This window comes from Antechinus flavipes, chromosome 1 (genome assembly GCF_016432865.1).
Source record: "Antechinus flavipes isolate AdamAnt ecotype Samford, QLD, Australia chromosome 1, AdamAnt_v2, whole genome shotgun sequence".
Classification (NCBI taxonomy): Eukaryota; Metazoa; Chordata; class Mammalia; order Dasyuromorphia; family Dasyuridae; genus Antechinus; species Antechinus flavipes.
This window is the reverse complement of record NC_067398.1, coordinates 500,568,578-500,591,868: the sequence shown is the minus strand read 5'-3', so window position 1 is coordinate 500,591,868 and position 23,291 is coordinate 500,568,578. Positions and strand designations below refer to the sequence as shown.

General features: G+C 33.9%; 2 protein-coding genes across 7 annotated transcripts in view; one reads left to right on the top strand and one right to left on the bottom strand.

The window, feature by feature from the left end:
• The window catches only part of NDC80 (NDC80 kinetochore complex component), a 38,343-nt gene extending 19,400 nt beyond the window's left edge, over positions 1-18,943 (bottom strand). The window contains exons 1-10 of the mRNA XM_051970384.1: positions 18,808-18,943; positions 16,018-16,120; positions 11,681-11,773; positions 9,445-9,568; positions 9,192-9,364; positions 6,840-6,942; positions 4,195-4,284; positions 3,402-3,495; positions 2,736-2,842; positions 1,652-1,796 (exon numbers count right to left, since the gene is read on the bottom strand). Of these exons, the coding sequence (XP_051826344.1) occupies positions 1,652-1,796; positions 2,736-2,842; positions 3,402-3,495; positions 4,195-4,284; positions 6,840-6,942; positions 9,192-9,364; positions 9,445-9,568; positions 11,681-11,773; positions 16,018-16,118 (1,030 nt within the window). The 5' untranslated portion in view covers positions 16,119-16,120; positions 18,808-18,943. The remainder of the gene's footprint in view (positions 1-1,651; positions 1,797-2,735; positions 2,843-3,401; positions 3,496-4,194; positions 4,285-6,839; positions 6,943-9,191; positions 9,365-9,444; positions 9,569-11,680; positions 11,774-16,017; positions 16,121-18,807) is intronic.
• Positions 18,944-19,153: 210 nt separating this feature from the next.
• Positions 19,154-23,291, top strand: part of METTL4 (methyltransferase 4, N6-adenosine) — a 28,972-nt gene continuing 24,834 nt past the window's right edge. For 5 of the 6 annotated variants that reach the window (XM_051970379.1, XM_051970383.1, XM_051970378.1 and 2 more), the window contains exons 1-2: positions 19,154-19,344; positions 22,698-22,939. The gene's annotated coding sequence lies outside the window, so the exon portion shown is untranslated. Of the gene's footprint in view, positions 19,345-19,375; positions 22,940-23,291 lie in introns of those variants that run through there. The other variant, XM_051970380.1, reaches the window with a different exon arrangement.

Here is a 23,291-nt window from a genome sequence, read left to right as displayed (position 1 = left end):
GCCTAACACTCCATCTATTATAGTACCTAGCTGTCCTCAATTAAAATTGTAGCTGATCTCAAAATGTAGACAACTTTGGGACTAACTAATGACCCTCAAAGTTTATCTATGTCCCCTGACTCCTCTATGTCTTTTCAAATAAATCCTTACAGAATACTAGAATGAATGATATACCAATAAGGGATATAATTAAAATATGCATACCTCCCCCCGCCCAAAAAAAATAGACACTTTATAATCAGCTTCATATTGCCTTAAGAAAACAAAATCACGGAGTGAGTCAGTATATTATATCAAGAATGATTACTGTTAGAATCCTAGTGTTAATTCAATGGAATTGATACAATGCTTATTGGTTCACATATTAGAGCAAATCCTTACAAGGTGTTAAGTCATTAGAATTGATAGAGACAATAATTATCTAATTTAGCATGGTTCAATATGCTTGATCTGATCCTACAAGGAGATGTTATGGGCCAGAACTTGAAACAAGGTACTAAGTGGAATTGATGGAAGCAATACTTGTGTGCTTGGGTTTGCACCTTTAAGAGTTTACACATTAGAACTCACACATTGCAGTTCACAAGTACGGGAGATACACAAAGTTAACTTTGTAACTTTGTGAATTCATACCTCCCATAATCCCACTCTCAGAGGAGGAGTCAACCTTTTACACAGAGAATAAAAAGAGCTTCAGTCAGTCAGTCAATGAGTCAGTTCAGAAGAAGCCAGAAGTCACTTCGGAAGATTTGACAGAGTGAGAGTTCAGTTTGGGAGATTGAGAAGCTAATCTGCAGTCAGGCAGAATCAAGATTCAGAGAGAGGCTGAAGCTAGCAACAAGAGCTCTCGAAATCAAAGAAAGCTAACTGGGCTATTTTGGAAGAAGCAATAAAGAACTACTTTCACACCTGGCTGTGTTTGAAGTGATTATTACCTTGAACTGAAACTAAGGCTGCTTCTAGAAACCTGCTCTCAGAGAACCATCATCTATTATAAAAAGAAGAGAACACCACAGATTACAAGCTTCTCAGATTCAATGGATGACAAATACCCTAGAGAGGCCATTCTTAGTCTAACTCTTAAAAAGGAATAGTTCCTCCTTAACATACCACAAAGGGGCCTAAAAGAACACAGTTGAAAAGTCAAGAATCAGGAGTCAAGGAACAGCCCAGCATGGCTTTTTGGTCCTCAATGCAAGGCTAGTATTTATGTTCTTTTGTGTTTTCCCTCTGCCTTGCTTTTGGAATAGAAGGAGCAGGAGATAAATCATATGGTGACTCTGAATCTTACTTTACCATTCCTCTCTAGTCAGCTGCTTGTGACAACAGGATAGTAATAAGAACACACACTTTCAGGCATCTAGATACAGAAGGCCACTTACCTGCCAAGGGCTATTACAAATGTTCTTCATGATCTTGTTCTGCCCTGTGCTCAGGGATCTGAAATTGTTTGGAAGCAGTGGTAGCATGAAGCATCGTTTTTATAGTATAAGAGAGGTAGGTGATCAATAGAAAATTAGCCAGATGGAAGAAAAAATATTTTGGGTAAGCAAAAGCTAAATTCTTGGTCTAGAGTCTTTTTGTCATTGAAAGAGTAAATACTTCAATACTCACTAATGTGGTTACCTTAACATCTACTAGGTGACCTCACCTGCAGCAGGAACTTCTTTATTGATATCATTTACTTTCTGTTCAAGAATAACCAAATGAGATTCCAATTCGTTCATATATGCCTGGTACTTCTGAATATCTGCTTTTAAAGATGCCGACACTTTTCTTATTGTTATCAGACGATTCTTTAAGAGAACAGTATACGAAATGTGTGAACAAAAGAGAAACACCTTATCTTAGTCCAAAATTTATTATGTGAATACTCTAAAGAACTGGTTTTTATTAGGGTAGAGGACCCCAGGGTGGGAACTTCAACGACTAAGGCAAAGCACAACTTATTTAAGACTCATGAGATGCCTGCTAGGGAATTACCTGAAGCACAAAGAAAGGAGGATGAATTTAGTTTAGTCTTCATAACTCTAAATCTAACACTATTATGCCAATATTAAAGTAATAATACTTAAATCTATTGCTACAAATAAGCAATATGTGATGTTATGGATTTATAAAGGAGAACGATTTCTTAATAATGAGATGGAAAACAAAGGTTAGGGAGAAAAGTGTTTGGAAGTACTAATTTCTTTGGTAGTAGAGAACTATATTATTTTTGTGAAGTTCATAGTTTAATTTTAACCTGAAAAATGACTTGACCAGATAGTTAAATATACATATTACAATAAATTAAGGTATCACATTTTAATTACATAATGCTTCTTATTTACATAAATTATCCTGCATACAAATTATGATATTAAACAAAAAATAAATCATTTTTATTGCTTGTTTTTTCAATAACTATTAAGGACTTCCCTACAGAGTCATGAGACTTATTTTTGGCCTTATGTAAATGTACATGAATCTTGCATCAGGCAACAAATCTCACTAGTCTAAGTTACCTCACACAAGGGAAAATAGATTCTAGAAAATATAAAGTAACTTGGCTTTCCTAAAATGTTGAATTTTATGTTAATCAAAGCTTTACAAATGAAATTTCTTAAAAAACACATCTCTTTATGGAAAAAACAAAGCACCAAATCAATTGAAAAGGAATTGAGGGACTAAAAGTTTTTTGGTTCAAATTCCCAAGTGAACAATCTCATCAGAGACAGGTTATGTTTACTAACCGGCTCATCTTCTCTCTCTTGTTCCAGTCTAGCAATTTCTTCAGTTAGCCTTTTGTTTTCTGAAGCTAAAGCTTCTAGCTTGGAATCATCTACATTAAATAAGTCCTCTGAAAGAAAATAAACCCTCCAAATATAGTTAAAATGAATCAATAATTATTTTAAAATAATTTTTACATTTTGTATTAAATTTCCTTATAGCATATCAACTAGGACATTGATTACTCCATATCCTTTGAGTAAATACTTTTCAGAATGATCTAGCTTGCTTTTTTTTTCCATGTCAAGCAGTTGGCATAAGCAGATTAATGGTCAGGAAGGTATTCTCCCAAGATTAAGAATTGTGAAATGGATTTCATTGTTTTTCAATTGCTAATGGCTAACTAATCAACTTATTTTAAGTTTCCCTGACTGCTGAAGCAAACTGTTTTGGCATTAAGAATTCTACACTTGCTCTTTATATAAACTGGTTTTCCAACATAAGTAATGACATAAAGTAAGAGAGAATCTATGAACCTTTATTATAAACATTGTGGATATTTTTAAAAAATGAAATCCCTACATAAATAAGACATTATGGTGGTGTACTTATAATTTTAAAAGTTTTGTTATTTCAGTATTTAGTACAAGGTAGCAAAGTTTACCATATTAGAAATGAAGAATACTTACTTAGCCTTGAATGTAATTCTGTATCTAAATCTTCAAAAGAATCAGCACCAGTCATGAAATTTTCATAGCATTTTACAGTATAGTCCAAAAACAACTAGAAAAGAAAGAAATAGATTTTTTTTTGGTCATAATTTCTTAGCTAATAATTTTATTATTTTTCCTTTGTGGAAAGTATCAATTTAAATGAATTAAATAATAACCAAACACACCAATAAGAACCTATCTAGGAATATATAAAGAAAATCTACGTATTTCATTCATTTTGCAGATTTACTCATACCTATATATTCTGACTTCCTAGTACAAAATGATACCAACAGCATGAATCTTCTCCTTTGATTTAGTCTTTTAAATAATAGTCAAAGAAACAGGTCATTAAGAAGCATGAAATGCTGAAGGATAATTGAAAATATCCTTTTTCTAGTGCCTAAACCATTTTTTGTGACATGTGGGAAAGAACAATGGAACAAGTTACAAGACTTGAGTTTGGACACCTCTGTTGAACATTATCTAGCTTTGTGACTTGGGTTAAGTTGCTCAACTATTTTGAGCTTATTTCTTCATCAAATAATAATAAAACCAATATTTTATGTAGCATACACTATGTGCCAAGGATTGTGTGTTAGACAATTTAATTACATTTCAAATTAATATTTATACATCAGTACTTTGGAAAAATCCTAAAAGAATTTACATTAATTATTATGTGATACTACACATTCAGTTCATTAACACCATACTAACTCTTAAAAATTAAAAGAAAAATTCAAAAAAATTTATGAAATTAGGTTACCTTATTATGCATTATTCCATCTTCACTCTCTCCTCCCCAGGGCTGTCCATCATCAAATGAAGGTGAACTTTGTTTGCTGGCAAAAATGAGCTGAATAGGACATAGTAAAACATGCAGTTGCTCTCAAATACAGACATTAACAGAGACATCTCTTAAAAGCTTTTTTCCCCCTGAAATAAAGTATTATATTTAAAAATATATTTTTGTTATCCCTAACATTGCTATCTTTAGAGTACAGAATGAAAGGACTAAATTTATAACCTTGGCTTCATTAGCAATATTTTAGTTAGTTACACATAATTATAAGAATTACTATTTTAGCAAGGAATCCAGTGCAATTAAAGAAATATTACTAACAAGTGATAATTCATTAAATGCTATGATGAACCAAAAAAACTCCCAGGTGTGGAAAGATTACAAACAATGCTTATTTGCAACTTTTGCTGAATCATTGTGTATTACTCATATATCAAAGCACAATTACAATTTTTAGTTTACTATCTTCTTCCCAATATTTTAGGAAATACCAACCAGGTTGCAATTTTTTAATATTCTTAACATAATTATATGGAAAAGAGTATATATTCCCATATTTCATCTCATTTAGCATTTTGTAGGAAATCTTTTTGAACTTTGACTTTAAAAAGTTAAGTTTTCTTGACTAGGAGAGGTATCAGTACATTAATATTTTTTAATAACAGAATTATTTTCTAAATTATCAAACTTGAATATTAATTCTAACTAAAATCAAAACAATTGAAAGGATAAGAAACATGGTTCTGGGAAAATACTGAGTCACAGCAGTTTCTGGATTACAATCTGATTCATAATTTAGAGCAATTTTATCCACAAGATGACTTTCTTAATTTAAGATTTTTATTAAACTTTGAAGCATTTCTTTTCCATCTCCTTTTCTAGTTCATTATCTTAATCACGTCTCCCAATTATAAGATTCCCTAAGACTCTGCCTTACGCCCTCTCTTCCTCTGTGTTTATATTTTTCCTTTGAGGCAGCTAGAAGGTATGATGGGTAGAATACAGAGGCAAGAATAGGAAGACCCAAGTTAAAATGTGGCCCTAGACACTTACTGTGTGACCCTGGGCAAGTCACTTAGTGGGCTGGCCTTTTCCCCCTCATCTATAAAATGGCAATAATAACAATATCTAACTTCTAGAGTCGTTGTGAGGATCAAATAAGACAATAACTGTAAAACACTTGTTACAGACTCTGGTACATAGTGATATATAAAATGTTAGCTATTATTACGGGTGATCTCATCATCTCCGAAGAACTTAATTTTCACCTCATGCTAATGACTCAGATCTATATATCCAGTCTCAATCTCTTCCAAAGCTTCAATCACTACTAGAAAGTTCAAACTGATGTCACAGAGATATCTCAAATTTTAACATGCCTAACATGAGGCATTATCTATCCTCTAAACTCATTCCTCTTCCAAAATTTCCCATTTCTATTGAGAGTACCACACTTTTTAAAAAATAAATTTAGCATTATTTTTGATTTCCTTTCCCTCATTTCATGCATCTGATGAGCTGCCAAATCTATTTCTACTTTTATAACACTGCTCATGCTTGACCCCTTTAGTTTATTCAGCTCCTTACCACTTCTTATCTAGACTATTTCAATGGCCTCCTAATTGGTTTTTCTGTAATTTTCATGAGCAGATCTGAACATGTGACTATATTAATCAACAAAGTTCCTAGGATACCTAGAATAAAATATATAGTTCTTTGATTAGTTTTCACAGCACTACATAAACAGATTCCAACCTATCTTCCCACTTTCATGGTAAGTATGTGGCAGATCAAACTGTAACATTAACTTTAGATGATATTTAGGTAAAGCCAGAAATCTAGAATTCTTTTTGAAATTATAAAAACCAAAAATAGAGCCTGAGCCACTTATTCTCCAAATAATTTTTTCAAGAGTAATATATTTTATTGGAATGCTATATTTCTGTACAAAATTGGAGCTCACAAAAATTTTTTTTAGGTGGATGACTTTATAGTGACTCAAGATAAAATTTAATTGAACACTTAGTTCAGAACCAAAAAATCAGATTGATGTAAAGAAATATTTTTTTCCTTTCCAATGTAAATTTTATACTTCAATAGCTCAGCAAAGTTTAAATATAACTTTTTAAGCGTGAAAATGAAAGAAAAAATACTTTGAAATTAAAAAAAACTTTTTTCTTTATAAATATGTATAGTATTAATTATATAGTACAAATATAGGATAAAATATGTAGTACAAACATAAATAGTATATGGTATATATAGTATAAGCATAAGTATATAATATAAATACATATGAAATAAAAATATAGTAAAAATAATTTTGTAGAGAATGTTTAAATGATATTTTCTGAAGATAATTTTGGAACAGAAAACTATGGGGGAAAATTAGTCATCAACAAAATGATATGTGTCTTTTCTATTTAGTTTTAATTTACCTTTTAAAGGAATGATTTTTTAATTTTAATTTGGAATGAAATTTTATGATGTTCCTGAGGCACTGTAAAATTATAGATATGTATTTCTGATTTACTTATTCTGACATGCAAAATATCCTTATATTTAAAAATCAAATGTTTTAATTTTATATTATTCAAATCAAACAATACCTTAACACAGTCTATAAGCCAGTTCAAACCTGCCACAATATGAGGCCATGTATGAGGTGCTCCTACTGTATACATGGAGCTTTTTGGTAAAGTAAATGGATACCTATAAAAGCAACAATAATGTATTAAACATAGAGTAGATAAAATAAGCATTTCACAAAAAATCAATTAATGAACAAGTATTTATTAAATCCTACTATGTGCTAGATACTGGAGATATAAACATAAAGAATTAATTTCACTCATAGTTTGCTTTCTAATAGGTGAGAGGTTACATTAAAATATATATAGCATTAGAGTATAAAGATATATCAAAATAAATACACAAAGTAGTTAAATATGAAAGTTTCAAAGGGAAGGTGCTAGCAGTTGTGAGTTTTAGGAAAAGCTTCATATAGAAGATCGTGTTTGAGCTGTGTCAACAAGGGAAGAGAACAATCTATGAGAGGGAGGTAAATGAGAAGTGTTTTACTGGGATTGGGCAGTACAGAGGCACAGAAAAGAAATTTATGTTAGCAACTGAATGACTGCCATTTTGACTTAATCATAAAAGTGCAGGAAGGGATATAAGTTGTATATAGATTTCTGCCTGTATGTGAAGTAAGAAAAGAATATGGAGCCTAAGAAAGAACTTTGAGGACTAACCAATTTGAGATTATGATATGGATGATAAACTGGCAAAGGAGACTGAGAAAGAGGATCAGAAAAAGAGAATCAGGAAAAAGCAGTGCCATGAAAATTTTGAAGGGAAGAAGCATATGGAAGAGAAAGGTCAACAGTGTCAAATGTAGCATAAAAGTTGAAAAGATTAGGATTGAGAAGACTTTCAGGATACAAGCGGTTAGATGTCATAAAAACATTTCCCTCATTTGGGCTGAAAGGAAGAAAAAGTATAAAGATGTCAAATCAAGATAAAGAGAAAAGAAGAAGAGGGACCTTTATCAAATGGTCTCAAATTTTAGCAAAGAGAGAAGATTTTGAGCTGAGAGAAAGGGAAAGGAAAAGGGGAGATGTGAAAAAATTTTCTGAGAGATGAGACAGGGAATCAGTCTTAGACAACTGACTTGCTGCAATGTGGAGCTAGTTGAGATTGCTGATTAGATACATTAGAAGTTCATAAACAAAGTTGTGAAACAATTTAGTAGCTCTTGTGTGAGAATAATACAGGCTAAGGTTTGAAAACAGTAAGTGACAACAGAAAAAAGGGACCTGGAATTCTGGAGAACAGTGTCAAGCTGAAATAGTTGTTTACTGGACTGATGCCAGAATTAAGTGAAATCAAAGCATGGGTCCAATTTCATTAGTGTGAGAAAATATTAAGGAATAGAAAGATTAGAAGTCTGGATGAGAATAAAAAATAGAGAAGTGTAATGATTTGAGATTATAGTCTGATAGAAGAATGTCAATTTCTAAGTGGGGAAATTGTACACCGATGAATAATGGTGAGATCTGGCATGTGATGATATTTATATGTGGCTAAAGTAGAATGGAATTGATCATGAGGAACTGCAATGTCACAGAGCTTGAGGGAGCATATAAATGGATTAAAGATCTCAAAGACAAGTTGGAGAGGAAAAGATGGTAAAACAGGTACTGAATACCTTGAGAATAACTGGGATGAAAGTGGAGAGGATGGCTTCATATAGTAGAACTACCATAATTTTGACAGAATGATTAATCAGCCATAAATTTCCTTATTTACCTAGTTATTTGTCCTTTACTCAAATTTACTTTGTTGCCAAAAACTAATTTGAGTAGGTTACCTGAATAAATACTGTACCAATATATACAAAGTAGCTTTAGAGGGAGGGTGCCTGTGGTTTGTGGGTATTAGGAAAGCTTCATGAGGAGGATTATGTTTGAGTTGTAGCAAGGAAGAAAACAACTTTATTACGTGGAGATAAGAGAGAAAAAGCTTGGTTAATTATGGAAGCATCATGGTCAGCTCTATATCTTTCTTTTGAACAAAAAATTGTAATAATAATAATAGTATTATATCGTCATCAGTGTAGAGGAATCTCAGTTTGAGAACTCTGGGAGACACATTTATGTTTTTGTTCCAGTTGTCCTGAACATTGAAAGATTACACAATTTGCCTGTAGTAATAAAGATCCAGGATTTTAACTCTAGTTTCAGATCAAGGCCAACTCCCTATCTACTATGCCATATTGCCTCTTGTTCATAATTTAATTTGGTAAAAATTCTCTTTTCAACATTCCTATACATTCTGTAATGTTGTTTGCAGCCAGATTTATTTTCATATTCTTAAGTTTTTATATTCTTTGGGTGTAAAATGCTCTGAATGTTTCTCCTCTTATATTTTTAGGCCCATGAAAATTTTAATATACAAACCCGAGATCTTTCAGGATTCTTGGAACCTCCTCTTCAAACTTGCTATCAGGAAGCTCATAAGAAGGTGATAAGAAGCCAAAAATAAAAGTGAAGATCTTTAGGAAGTCTTTAATGGATGGACTTTGTAGAGATTTCATGGAAACACTGTAAGCGTAGCCATTTTCTATAAGAAACTATAAGAATTGTTGTTTTTAAATAAATTATTTGTTGATTGAAAATCAGCTAAAATTTAAAATATCAATTGGCAGAATACCTCACAGAGTTGTCGAATACATTGCTGAATGAATGCTTTGTCATTAAGTGGTCTAGGGTCTTTGATTTTTTCAGAACCGCCAAATATACCAAGCAGACTGTTCCGGGATCCAGGCCCACTAGTTCTGGAAATAAATAAAAGTGAAAATAGTCTCTTCCTTTCCTTACATTTCTTTAGTCAACTCTAGATTAGAAGTTTACTTTTAATTTTAAAACTATTTAAAAAATATAAAGTACAATTTTACTTTATTCTTTAGAAATGGGAAGAGAGATGTTTTCTTATGTCTATAATTTCACAATATCGTTTCAATTTCTTGGTAGTGATTATTTTTTGTTTTTACTATTGTAATCATGATATATATTGTTTTCTTACTTCTACTTATTTCATTATACATTGGTTCACACAATCCTTTCTTGAGCTTCCCTACATTCATCATAATCATTGTTTCTTATAATACAATAATCTCATTATAATCAAGGTACCCAAATTGGTTTAGCCATTCCAAATGATAGACATCTACTTTGTTTCCAGTTCTTTGCTACCAGTAAAATTGCTATTATAAATATTTTGATGTCTGTGGAAACTTTGTCAATGGCCTCCTAGTGGTAAAATAATTGGATCAAAGGATATGAACATTTTTGTCTCTTTATTTTCACAATTCATTACCAAATTATATTTGTATGTCAATCTGTCAATATTTCTCCAATATTGATTATTTTCATATTTGAAATTTTTGCCAATTTGAGTATGAGGTGAAACTTAAGAGTTGCTTTGATATGTTTTTCTTTTATTTTTAGTGATATGGAGCATTCTTTCATATGATTAATAGTTTATTTTTCTTTTAAAATTATTTGTTTATATTTTACAAGTACTCTACTGGGGAATGATTTTTGGTTATATATTTTGGTTAGATGTCCACATATCTTGGATAGCGAATCCTCAAAAGATATATCTTGACAAAAACATTTTTTTTCCCCCAGTAAATTACTTCCCTTCTTATCGTAGATACATTTTGTTTGTACAAAAGTTTTCCAATTTAATTTAAACAAAATGATTTATTTACTTTTGTATTTGTTTACATTTCATTTATTTTTCTGCATAAAACTCCAGGATGGTCTTTTTTCTCAAATCTGAAAAGAGTTGGATTGACACTAAAATTACTATATTACTTCTCTTAAATCTTTTTCCCCCCTTTTAATCTCTGAAAATCTTTGTTTTATTGAAAAAGCGTTTTGCAGTAGAATGGCTGAAGATTATTCTAGCATTCTAGCAAATTCTACTTTTTTTAATTGGCCAGAGACTTTTAAAAAGAAGACATATTCCCTATTGTTGAACCTGTTAAAATATAATAATAGCTAACATTTTTATGGTGTTTTAAGGTTTCCAAAACACTTTACATATACTATATCTAAATTTATTTTTATAATAATCATGAGGTAGTTACTATTATGATCTTCATTTTTAAATATGATGAAACCGAGGCTGAGAAATATTAAGTGACTTTCAATAAGCATTTGTGATGGGATTTGAAGTTGGATTTTCTTGACTACAAATCAAATGTCATTATAACCATTATGATTATCGAGACAGCTAAAATTTATATAGCACTTCTAAAATTTGCAAAAGAAAAATACTGTTACAAATATTACCTTTTTATTCTCCCAACAACCCTGGGATTTAGGTGCTATTATTATCCATATTTTATAAATAATGAAACTGAGACACTCAAACTGAGATTCTCCATAACTTTGAACTGGCTGTTCATAGTGGTCAATGGTCTTCCTCCTTACCTTCTCAAGAATTCCTCCTTTAAGACACGGCTCAGGTACCACATCCCATAGGAAGCTTTTTCTGAAATATCCTTCCCTCTCTTCCTCTGGGTGTTTGAGTGCCAATTCTGGAATTACCTTATATTTACTTATGGGTACTGATGTTGGTTCACCCTTGAGCTGCTTTGTTTTTGTCTCTGTATTTCTAACGCTTAGCTCAGTACTTTGTACATAGTAGTCATTTAACAAATGTCTGTTGAATTATTTGTTGAAGCTCATTTTTAGTTAAAAGTAATTTTATCGCAAATTTTCACTTTCAGATATTACAGCATCAAAGTATTTCAGAACTTTGGAAAGACTCTAGAAAGATGGATCCTCAAGACTATGATATAATGCCAGGCATGTAGAATGTATTCAATAAATATTTTTTGCTTGATTGGAAAGAAAAAGGCCAATATTAATATTACCTTTTACCAAATAAGCTGATTTTCCTTTCAGAGGTGGATGTGCCAGGTGTAAGTCTACTAGTATTCAACTTCCCAAAGGTTGGTCTTTCTTTGCTTTAAGAAAAAAGAATCACAAGTCTATAAAGCAAAATGCTCTAAAAAATAAATGCAATTTCACTGTTCATTAAGATTCAACTCTTCTTATTTAAGAACACACAACAGACGTTGTTGGAAAGAAATTACATTGCAACTTTTTCACTTCTGATGTAATTTCAAGTTTTATCTTTTGAAGGAAACCATATTTGTTTTAAAATGATCAAAGGTTTATTAAATTTTTTGCAACTTAGGTTAAAAACAATAAACTTTAAAATAGGTAGACATATAGAAGTTCTAAATAAGGAAAGTAAAAAGTAAAATTTAAAAAATTAAAGCAATTAAATACAAGTGAAGCTTAGTGTGAAGTCCATTTAACTTTAAGCATTTGTCTATAAAATACTTGTGAAAAGAAAGTATCTGGAGAAGGATTTTAAGTTTATATATACACACACGTAAGAGTGTATGTGTTTGTGTGTATTTTCATTGGTGTTTAATCAATACTTTTACTGTTCATTTTTTTATTTAATTTTTTTTTTTTGGGGGGGAGTGAGGCAATTGACACAAAGTGATTTGCCCAGGATCATGTAGCTAATAACTATTATTTAAATTAGTGCTATTTTAGAGGCAGCTAAATAGTATAGTGCATAAGAGAGTTCACAACTGGTCTCAAACATTTGCTAACCATATGACCTGAGGATAAATCACCTTGGTTTGCTTCAGTTCCCTCAAATGTAAAATGGGGATAACAGCACCTATCTTCTAGAGTTCTTTTGAAGATTAAATGAAATAATTTTTTCAAAGGGCTTGGTAAACTGCCTAGTGCATAGGAGGGGCTATATAAATGTTTATTCTTTTTTTTCTTTTCCTATTCTAATGCTTCACAGAAATAATAATGGATTCCTGAAGGCTCTGCAAACTTTAGTAAACTAGAAAAGCATAAATAAAGCTAAGAGACACATGTGCTAGTCCTTTGAAGAATAGCTTAAGTTTGAAAAAAAATCTCATACCAGAATTTTGGCTTCTAGAGAATTTAAGCAATTTTTTCTGTTATAGCAATTTGTGAAGACACTACAGTGGCAAAAAGGCAATACAAGGGGATACAATGACAGAAGAACTTGACTTGTGCAATTATGGACTTTAAAGTATTGAATAAACATTTTATACTAAATCCTAAATTCATACAGTACTTTGCAGTTAAAACTGGACAATGCAAATATTATCCTTATTTTTCTTCTTTTTTTAAAAATTCTGAATGTAATAGTATTTCCACTTCCCTTCTCATCCATCTCTATTCCTCTTCCACAGTTCCTGCCCGATTTCCTTTTGATGATTTTTCCACATCAAATTTTGTGTTTGTTCAATCCTCTTTTGTATAATTAAGGGGAAAGCAAAGTTTATATTAGAGAACAGAAAAAGGAATAAGCATTTATATAATGCCTATTATGTGCCAGGCACTGTGCTAAATACTACAAACCTCATTTAATCCTTATAACCCTGGGAGGGTAGGTGCTATTTTAAATCCCCATTTTATAGTTGAGAAAAATGACTTGCCTTGTTTCACATAACTATTAAGTGTCTAAGGTTAGATTTGAATTCAGGTCTTCCAGATTCCCGATCCAGTAGTCTGTTCACTGAGCTGCCTAATTGCCCTATTATAGCCACTTCTTCCACCCTCTTCTTTCAAATATTCCAATTATATGAGATAGTATGCTCCATTTCCTCTTCCTTAGTGAATTTCCTATACCTTTTTTTTTTTAATTTTACTTAAGATCATTCATACTGAACAAAACTACCATAAGGTCCCTTATTGAACACTATGAACTCTGAAGACATTAGGATTTTGAAGGAACACTTGTCTTTTTCTTGCATATTAGAATGTGAATCTCAAACCAGTTCCACTTGTGCAATGATGAAGAGAACTATGGGAACAGAGTGTGGAATATAACATTCTCACTCTCTCTGTTGTTATTTGCTTGCATTTTTTTTCTCACTTTTTCTTTTTCTTCCTTCTTGATCTGATTTTTCTTGCGCAACAAGATAACTATAAATATGCATATACATGTTGGATCTAACATGCATTTCAACATATTTAATATTTATTGGACTACCTGACAGATAGGGAAGGGGAAAATTTGCAACAAAAAGTTATGCAAGGCTCAATGTTGGAAAAATTACCCATGCATATGCTTTGTAAATAAATAAAAAAAAAAGAATGTGAATCCTTCTTCAATGTATAGTCTCTTCCAACTGATTCAAGTACTTGCATTTCTAACTTTTTCTTGTAGAAGAGATAATGGTAATTGTATTTGTATTTCAAATATCTTATTTAAAATCAGGAATATTTGGAAGCCCAATGTTTCATTAAGGGTCCACCCAGGCTCTTTGGTCTTCCATCTCTCCCTAAAGCTGCTAAATGACTAATTTGGCTGTAGAACTGTATCTATCTTTTGCCTTTTGGAATATTTTATTCCAATTTTTCCTATCCTTTAAAATGGCAGTAACCATGTAATATATGATTCTGATCAAGGAACTTCAAATTAGTATACACACAATATTTTTCTTTAACTTAGAAGCTCTGAATTTTGATTATGATTCCCATGATATTGCTTTTTTTCCCAGCATGAATTCATTTTTATTTTGCTTTCTAATTTTAATAGGGTTTGAGTAATTTTCTTTTATGAAGGAATGATACTCAAGCTTTTTTTTTCCTGATAATTTGATTATTTTTAGATGATTATTCTTTGATCTGTTTTCTAGGTCTGTTGTTTTTGCTCAGAGATACCTTATACTTTCTTCAATTTTTTCCTCTTTTTTGATTTCAATAATTCTTGATTTTTAACAGATTTTATTAATTTATTCATTCCTTTATTTATTTTAGCTCATTCTCAGAGTCTTTTACTTGGGTCAGAATTTGTACCTCCTGTATATTGTCTTTCCAAGTCTTTCCTCTAAAGCAGAGATGTCAAACTTGCAAGCCCAGTAAGAAGCCTTTAGGAAACCAGATTAAAAAGTAATTGGAAAATGTTTAGCAAAATAAATCAAAATATAACATAACAGATATTACTTTGTAGTTTTTAAAGTCAATATACAGCCACAGAAATCTTTTTTTTATTTGAGTTTGATAATACTAGAGTTCTCATTTCATTCATAATAGGAGTAGGGTTAGGGTTAGTCTTGTATGCCCTGTGAAATCATTTGCTAAGGGAACTGCAGGTAATGATAACCTTCCACTGCTCGAATTCTATAAATTGGTAATTTTGTTTGGCTAAGAATGATGTTATAAATATCCAAATGGCTCTTGGCTGGAATTTCTGATTTATAAAATCCCTTTTTTATCTTCTTTCATCTCTTCCAGGAATTCTAATAGACTGGGGCAAGCTATCTGTAGCCCTGCCTTTAAGTGCTGCAGTTACTTCCCACAGGCTTGTGTTCTACACTTTAAAAAACCAAACGCCTGTAATTCCGATAGCTGCCATCAGGGGGGACATATGCTGCCTTTTATTCTACTATTTTGATTAACTTCTTCAGTTACCCCCATTTTAAAGATGAAGAAATAAATAAGTGAATTACTGATGGTTATATAGATAGTAAGTGCTTGAGATAATACTCCATTGTGAAATTCTACTAGAACTACTGTCATTGCTTTTCATCCTGGTCTGATTGTCAAATATATTGATATGTTAAATGAATGTATTGCCAATTTATTGCATACCATACGAAAAAGGTCATCTAATAATTGAACTTAAGGTTGTTGCAAGCCACGTTTTCTAACTCTGGTGATATTTTTTATAGGAAAAGCACTAAGAAATGGTGTGATAAATACTGTGAGACCCCACTAACCAGGCTTGTAGTGTAAATTGTTAACCAAAACTCAAGACACCCTCACTTACCTGATGGTAGTTACAGGAATTTTAGGAATAACACCTAGGAAGAACCTGGTAGTTTTTCTATGAATTACCATTATCTCTTCTACATGAGAGCAAATTTCAGGTCTTTCTTAAAATAATTTAAATGAAAGGTTACATGCTTTTCTGATAAACTGCATTTAAATTTTTATTTATGTTTATACGAGACAGATACAACATCCCTGTATGACTGAATCTAGTTCAGTGTTCACTGATTTAAGATCAGGGCAAGAAGTTATAAGAAGTGAGCAGTAGGAAGGCCTTCTAATCCCATATCTCTTCTACTCACCACAACATATTCTTCATTTTCAAAATCTCCTAACTGTACAGATAGGGATCACTGACAGTAATACTTACGTTACTGGAGTATAAAGACCTTGTTTATTGAAATCCTGTGATCTTAAAGCCTGCATAGACTGGCGGCCAGCAGCACCAGTAGAAACAGAACTTCTCTTCATCCCTGTGAACGGAGTAAATAAAATTAATATGGGGAAAGGGAAGAAAATTAGGGGTGGAAAGGCAAGGGGGTTAAGTAATAAGTGTGGAAGCAATTATCAACCTTCTTAAAAAAAAAAATAGGTCATAGCTTCTGCCAATGAGATTATTTACCTAGGTTCTCATGTATAAAAATCTCCATCTAATTTAATTTTCCCCACTTCCCTTTATCCAGGATTCTTTTAAGTTACTAAGTGCTATTCATTCAATTTCTGTAATGTTTCATTCTTGATCCTTTCCTTCATTCCTCACTGCAATCACTTTAATTCTGAGCGTATCATTCTAGGTCTGAATGACTGCAACAACCTTCTCCTATTCCTCTCTCCCCCCATTTAACAGAATTTTATTTTTTTCCAATTACATGTAAATAACTTGTACAGAAATGTTTTGCATAACAAAAAAAATGCCTTCTTAATGGAGGGTAGGAAGGGAGAGAATCTGGAACTTAAAAGTTTAAAAAAATAAAAGTAAAAAACATTGTTTTACATGTAACTGGGGAGAAGTAAAAAATATTAAATTAAATTTAAAAATTTAGTTACATGTAAAGATAGTTTTCAATATTCATTTTTGTAAGATTCTGGGTTCTAAATCCCTGCTTCTCCCCCCCCCCCCCACTTCCCCACCCCTCTCAAGACAATCTAAAATAGTCTATACATACATGTACAATCATGGTAAACATAGTAACCTATTAGTCATGATGGGAAAGAAGAATGAGAACAAAAGGGAAAAGCCACAAAGAAAAAACAAAAACAAATTAAAAAAATATGAAAATGTACTCCTTATCTCTCTGCCTCTTAGAATCCCTAGCTTCTTTTTGAAATCCACCTTAAATGTCACAGGATTTCTCAGAATATCTACCTATTTAACTATCTTTTTATGGTAGCTGGATGATGAAATGGTTAGAAGGCTGGACCTGGTCTCAAGAAAACCCCAGTTCAATTACTTCCTGAGTGATCCTTACTCTTTGCTTCAGATTTCTCCTCTTCAAAATGGGGATAATAGTACCTATCCCCCCAAGTTTATTGTGATGAGATATTTGTAAAGAATTTAAAAAACCTTAAAGTGTTATATAAAAACCAGCTATCATTTTTATTCACATGGTATTTATCCCAATAGAATGTAAGCTCCCTAAAGTTAGATATTCTCATTTGTTTCTATCTCTAGTGCTTAGAACCTAGGAAGAGTTGAAATTATTGCTGAATGAATATATGACAAATCCAGCACTCTACCCACCACAAGGTCTAGTGTCATCTGACCATTAAACTTCCTTTGCCACCTTCAACATTTCTCATAAGGTTTACTGCAGTAACCACCTCATTGGTCTCCATCTCTCAATCGTCCTCACTCTTATTCAATACCTACAGAGTAGTCAAAATGATTTTCCTAAAGTACAGATCTGACCATGTCACTTTGCTACTTAATAAATTCTTATACTTAATAAAGGTTATAACCTGAGGCAGAATAACTAAATAGAAGAAACTGGGTCACGACATTAAATGGGAACTTTGGTACAACATTACTTAGGCTTAATTACTGAGGTGGTTGCTTCAGTCAAACCTATTAAAGACTCTTAAAAAGGCCAAGGTCTCCTACTGCATCCAGGGCCATCTCCAGTCATCCAGATCTATATCTTACCACAGGACTCAGATGACTTTGGAGAGGAAAATGATGCAGGGTGACCTACACCAGTCCTCCCTTGCTTACATCCGATTCACTTGCATGTCATGGCATCACCTCTCTGATGTCATCCTCTCTGAGAGAAAGGATAAACAATAAAAAAGAACAGCCCCTATGTTTCTTTCTCACCTTAACTCTTGGACCTTTTCTCTTCCAAAATGCCACCATCTATAGGAAACCTTCCTTGATCCTCTCAAGTTGCTAGTGCCTTTCCCACAAAATTGACTTGCATTTTGTATCTTCTTATGTATGCTCTCATCATCACTTATATATGTGCCTCACATATATCTATGTCCCTCATTTAAACAATAATCAGGGAATAGTGACAGTTTCAATTTTGCCTGTGCCCTTGGACATTACTAATAAATGCTTAATAAAATGCTTGACAATTGATTAGTATTTGTAATATTTACTTAAACATTAGTTGAATAAAGCAAAAATACTTTTAACTAATGAATAAAGCAAAAAGACATTTTCTTGCCTCCAGTTCTTAAAAGATTTTGTTCCATCTCCCTGGTTTTTACCCCGGGATCCAGGTTCTAGCAAGCTAATCCCCTTTTCTGGTTTACTGTCCTCTATTTCTACTCTCAGATGTTTGGTGAGAGACAGAAAACTTCGCAACAGAGGTAGAAGAGACAATGGGGATTACTTCGTCCAAACTTGTTATGCATGGTACAAAATAGGGAGCTATTTCTCAGACAGTGAAGCTCAAACAAGTGATAAGTGGCAGATCAGAACATAGATCCAATAATACCTTATCTGTAGAATTGCAAGGCTCTTTCTACTCCATTTGGGCCAAAAAGTACTCCTCCCCCCAATCCATCCTCTACTCAGCTATCTATATGACTTTCCAAAGCATAGTTCCGACCCTATTTCCCCCTTCCTCAGTGAATTTCAGTGGCTCCCTATTACCTCGAGAATCAAATATAAAACCTTCTGCTTGGTTTTTAAAGACCTCACTTGGATCCTTCCTACCTTTCCAGTCTTCTTACACCTTAAGAACAAGACAGACAGCCGGGCTCGGAACGCGGAGGGAGGGGCAGGGAAAAACGTCCTAAAGCGGCCCAAAGTCAGGACTACAGCAAACACAGCCGCCACCTATCCGCTTCGAATTTTAAAAATCTCCGCGGCATTTTTCGTCATCACGTTACCCACGACGTGCGCGCTCTCTGCACGTGCGTTCTTCTCTCAAAGAACGCGCTTGCCTGTTCTCTGTCGCACTCTATCTTACCCGCGAGCCGGCGCGCCGCGAGACCGGCTCCTCTGCCATGCCCACTTAAACTCTGACCTCACGTCAAGAGTCGTATCAGGCTCCGAAATAGTCCTTTCCGTACAGCAACATGGCTGCTCCCATGTTTAAAAGAGGAGAAAGAAATCTCTAGTCTTTGCTGTGAACTGGGTGTTCGATTTTTAATCCAGATTCGTTGTACGGAGATGCTGATTTCCTGGGAGAATTTAGAAGAGGATCATCAACTTTTCTGGCGTGAAGAGAGAACGGGAGATCTGGTGGATGTATGGCCGAATTCATGTTGCTTTGAGGTTTAAGTGCTTGGAACCATGATAGTGGGGCCAATTCTTCTATCAAGAGTGTGACTGGGGTTTGTGTGTGTGTGTCCTCGTGTCCATTACACAGGCCAGGGTGGGATGGGTGACAGGACATTTACGCGCTAAAGGGGAAAGAGGAGTGGGCCAGAGGCAGGTTGCCATACGACGCCTGCATTTTCAGAGGCCCCAGGACCGTAAGAATATTTTTTCGCCTTTGTCTATCCCCGTCCCGTGCACCCTCTCAAATTCAGGATCACTGGAGATATTAGCGTGTTCCCCGGTGCCGACCTCCTCCCCCCTTTCCCCCCCAACCTCCGCCGTCTACCTTGGGAAGAGAGGCAAGAGTGATGCAAATGCGAAGAACCCTGGATTTGGTGTTATAGGAAATCTATGCTTAGAACTAGAAGCGAGTTTAGAAGGTTGTAATACAGCTTTATTTTATAGATAAGGGAGGGTCGGTCATTCGCTAAACATTTATTAAGCTCCTACTATGTGCCAGACATTTTGCCAAATACTGGGGACACAAAGCACAGTAGGAGATTTCCTGCTCTATAGGAACTCACAGTTTAATAGGGGAGACTATGCAAACAGCTATGAACAGAAAAGAAACATACAAGATAAGTTTGAAATAACCCGCAGACAGACCGCACTAACATTAAGGGGAATCAGGCTGCGATTTGGAGAAAGGGAATCCAGGAGGTAGAGATGAGGAGGGAGAGCATTCCGGGCTAGAAGAACAACCGAAATGTCAAGGGTTAGGAGATGAAAATGTTTTGTGTGAAGAACATCAGGGAGGCCAGTGTAACTGGATTGTAGAGTGAATGGGGGTGAATCGGTGTTAGAAGATTGGAAAGTGTAGGAAGGTGCCTAGAAGGAATTTATATTAAATCTAGGAGGTGATAAGGAGCCATTGGAGTTGATTGCGGGAAGGGTGTGTGTGCTGATGATGTCATGAACATGTGTGTTAGGAAGATCACAGACAGTTGAATGGAGGATAACTTGCTGAGTGAAGTCTTCTTGCAGTCAGATCAAACAGCAGGATCTTGAAATATATAAATCAGGTTGGAGGTGATAAAAAGCCTTGCACTGGAGTATTGGTAGTATTACAGGAGAGAAGGGTGAGGAAAGGGAAGAGAGCAAACTTTTGTTAATCACTCACTATGTTCGAGGCACTCTGCTAAACACTACAAATATTATCTCATTTGATCCTCACAACAGCTGGGGATAGGTGCTATTATTATTCCTATTTTACAAGAGAAACTAAGTTTCTGACTGAGAAAGTCAGATAGAGGTTAAATAACTAGTAAGTAAGTGTCTGAAATCAGATTTGAAACTCTATCCATTAGCACACTGTCCATTGCACCGTCTTGATATTTACATGGCAATGGAGAAAGGAGAGGGTAGCTGGTGCAAGGGTGGTAAGTATATTGCAGAAGAAACTGAGCAAGACAGAGATTAGAGACCAATTCAATAGTTTATTAAATGGTGGGGGAGGCCCCTAGGAAGATACAATGGAGGGAGGTTACTGATATTCTAATGACATCTAAAATGGATAAACCTTTATCTCATCAAACATTAAGAGGGAAAGGTTATAATCTGAGGCAGAATAACTAAATAGGATAATGGGGAAACTAGGTCACAACATCAAAATGGAACTTTGGCACAGCAATAGTCTGAGAGACAATTGAGGGTTTGAGAGATTGGAGGTCATGGGCTTGATGAAGAATAAAATTTGTGATTGCAAAGCAGAAGAAAAGGTGTAATGAAATCGATCGTGGGATAGGGGAATTCCAGAGTTCAGGAACTGGAAATGAAGCCTTAATAAATTTTTATGGGATGCAAGGTCAAGTGTATCACCATCTTTGTATGTGGTTGAGATGTGAAGTAGTAGTTCATATGAATTGAACAGGTTGAGGAACTTTTATGTTTTATGTTACTTGAAGAAGTATCTATATGCTTATGTTCCCTCATGTGAGGTCAGGAGTTTGAAGAAGAGAGAAAGACTGTAAACCAGGAACTGAACTCTTTAAGGAAAGAAGGCAAGTGTTTTGTAGGTCTGTCAACAACAGCTAGCAGAATTTGACTGGGTGGTAAATATGATTGGATGAACCAGAAAGGAGAATTCCATTACAATCTTGATCAGTAAGCCAGGGGAATGAGTAAAGAAGGTATATCAGGATTAAAGGGAAGCCAAGCAGGCTGTAATCAGGAAGGAGCCTGGTTTCAGTGAGAGCAGATGATGGAGGAAATGGGAAAGAAAAAGATTTAACATGAAATCAGGTTTGTTGCCTATGGACCAAGCATTCCAGAGGGAACAATAGTAAAGGTGGGTAGTTTTAGAGTGATATATTGGGGAGGAGTTTTGTTGAGGGGAATGAGAGTAAGGGGATGGATGAAATGGAAGTGTGAAAATGGGATTCGAATAATGATTACCCGGGGTTGTAAATCTCTGGATGGGGAGAGTATCACTAAGGGCTAGTTTTGTTAACCTTTGAGAAAAGAATTTAGATAGATATTCATTATCTTTTTTTTTTTTTTTTTAAATTTTGCTGAGGATGTTGGGGTTAAATGACTTGCCAGGGTCTTACAACTAGGAAGTGTTAAGTGTCTGAGATCACATTTGAACTCAGGTCCTCCTGCTTTCTAGGCTGGTGCACCACCTAACTGCCTTGATATTCATTGTCTGTAGGAATTTGGCCTCTAGTGAAAATCTGGCAGGGTCTCTCCAGAAAAGGTGAAGTCACCTGTCCAAGATCACAGGGTAGATATTTGCAGGGAACTCCAGATGGAAGGGTACTTTCACTACACCATACTGCAGAAGATTGAGGTTCTAGTCTTAGCCTTCTGAGATCAAGAACAAGCTCTTTACCTTCCCTGAGAAATTATTTTCCTATTATATAAAATGAAGAAGATTAAGTAGGTGGGAATCAAATCATTTGTCCTAAAGTTTAAGAAGCATTTTTAGGGAAAGCAAAGATAGGATGTTGCTTGAAAATACTGGCTCTTAAATTTGGGTCTATAAAAAGTCTTGAAAAAAGACAGAAGGACAGGATTTTTGTTTTGTTTTGCATTTTTTTTTTAGATACTTTCTAGCTGTGTGACCTTGGGCAAGTCACTTAATCCGCAATTGCCTCAGAGGGAAAAAATCGAGAGGTAGCATGATAGATGGGAAGCACTGTTCAAGAGTCATGAGACTTGAGTTTGGGTTGTGGCTTTGATCTTTACCAGCTGTTTGATTCTGAGCAAATTTATTAACTTACCTGAACCTCAATTGAATAAAATTATTTAATTTTTTAAATTAAATTTTATTTTACTTTCAGATTCCCGTTGGTCCTCCCCTCCCTCACTCACTGAGAAAGCGAGAAAAATGACCACTATAAATATATATTTCCTGCATTAGTCATGTCCAAAAAAAGAAAAAAAGGAATGACGCAAAAACAATTAGTTCCAGTCTGTACTTTTAGTCTTTTGGCTTTCTGTCTGAAAATAAATAGCATAGTCCTTTGGAATTTTGGTTGGTCGTTGTATTGATTAGATGAATATCAACCTTTTCATCTATAAAGTGAGTATTTTAATACTTGCACTATATGCTTTATATAGATTGTTGAAGAAAATACTTTGCAAATCTTAAAGTATTATAATAATAGCAAACTCATTAATATTTTTGTTTGGGATATTTTTGGGATCCAGGTTAAGGATTGAAGTGATAGAGAGATGAAGAAAATGAAATTTTTAGAAGGATTTCTAGAAATGGGGTGGAATGTAGCTTATGAAGGATGTTTTAAACAACCTTAGATACTAAAAAAAACCTTAGAATTAGTGAGTCGATAGGAAACTTTGCTATCAGTGGAATATAGTTTATAAGTAGTAACTTGAAAAATTTCCTCAGAATCTATGACATGTAAAACAGTTGA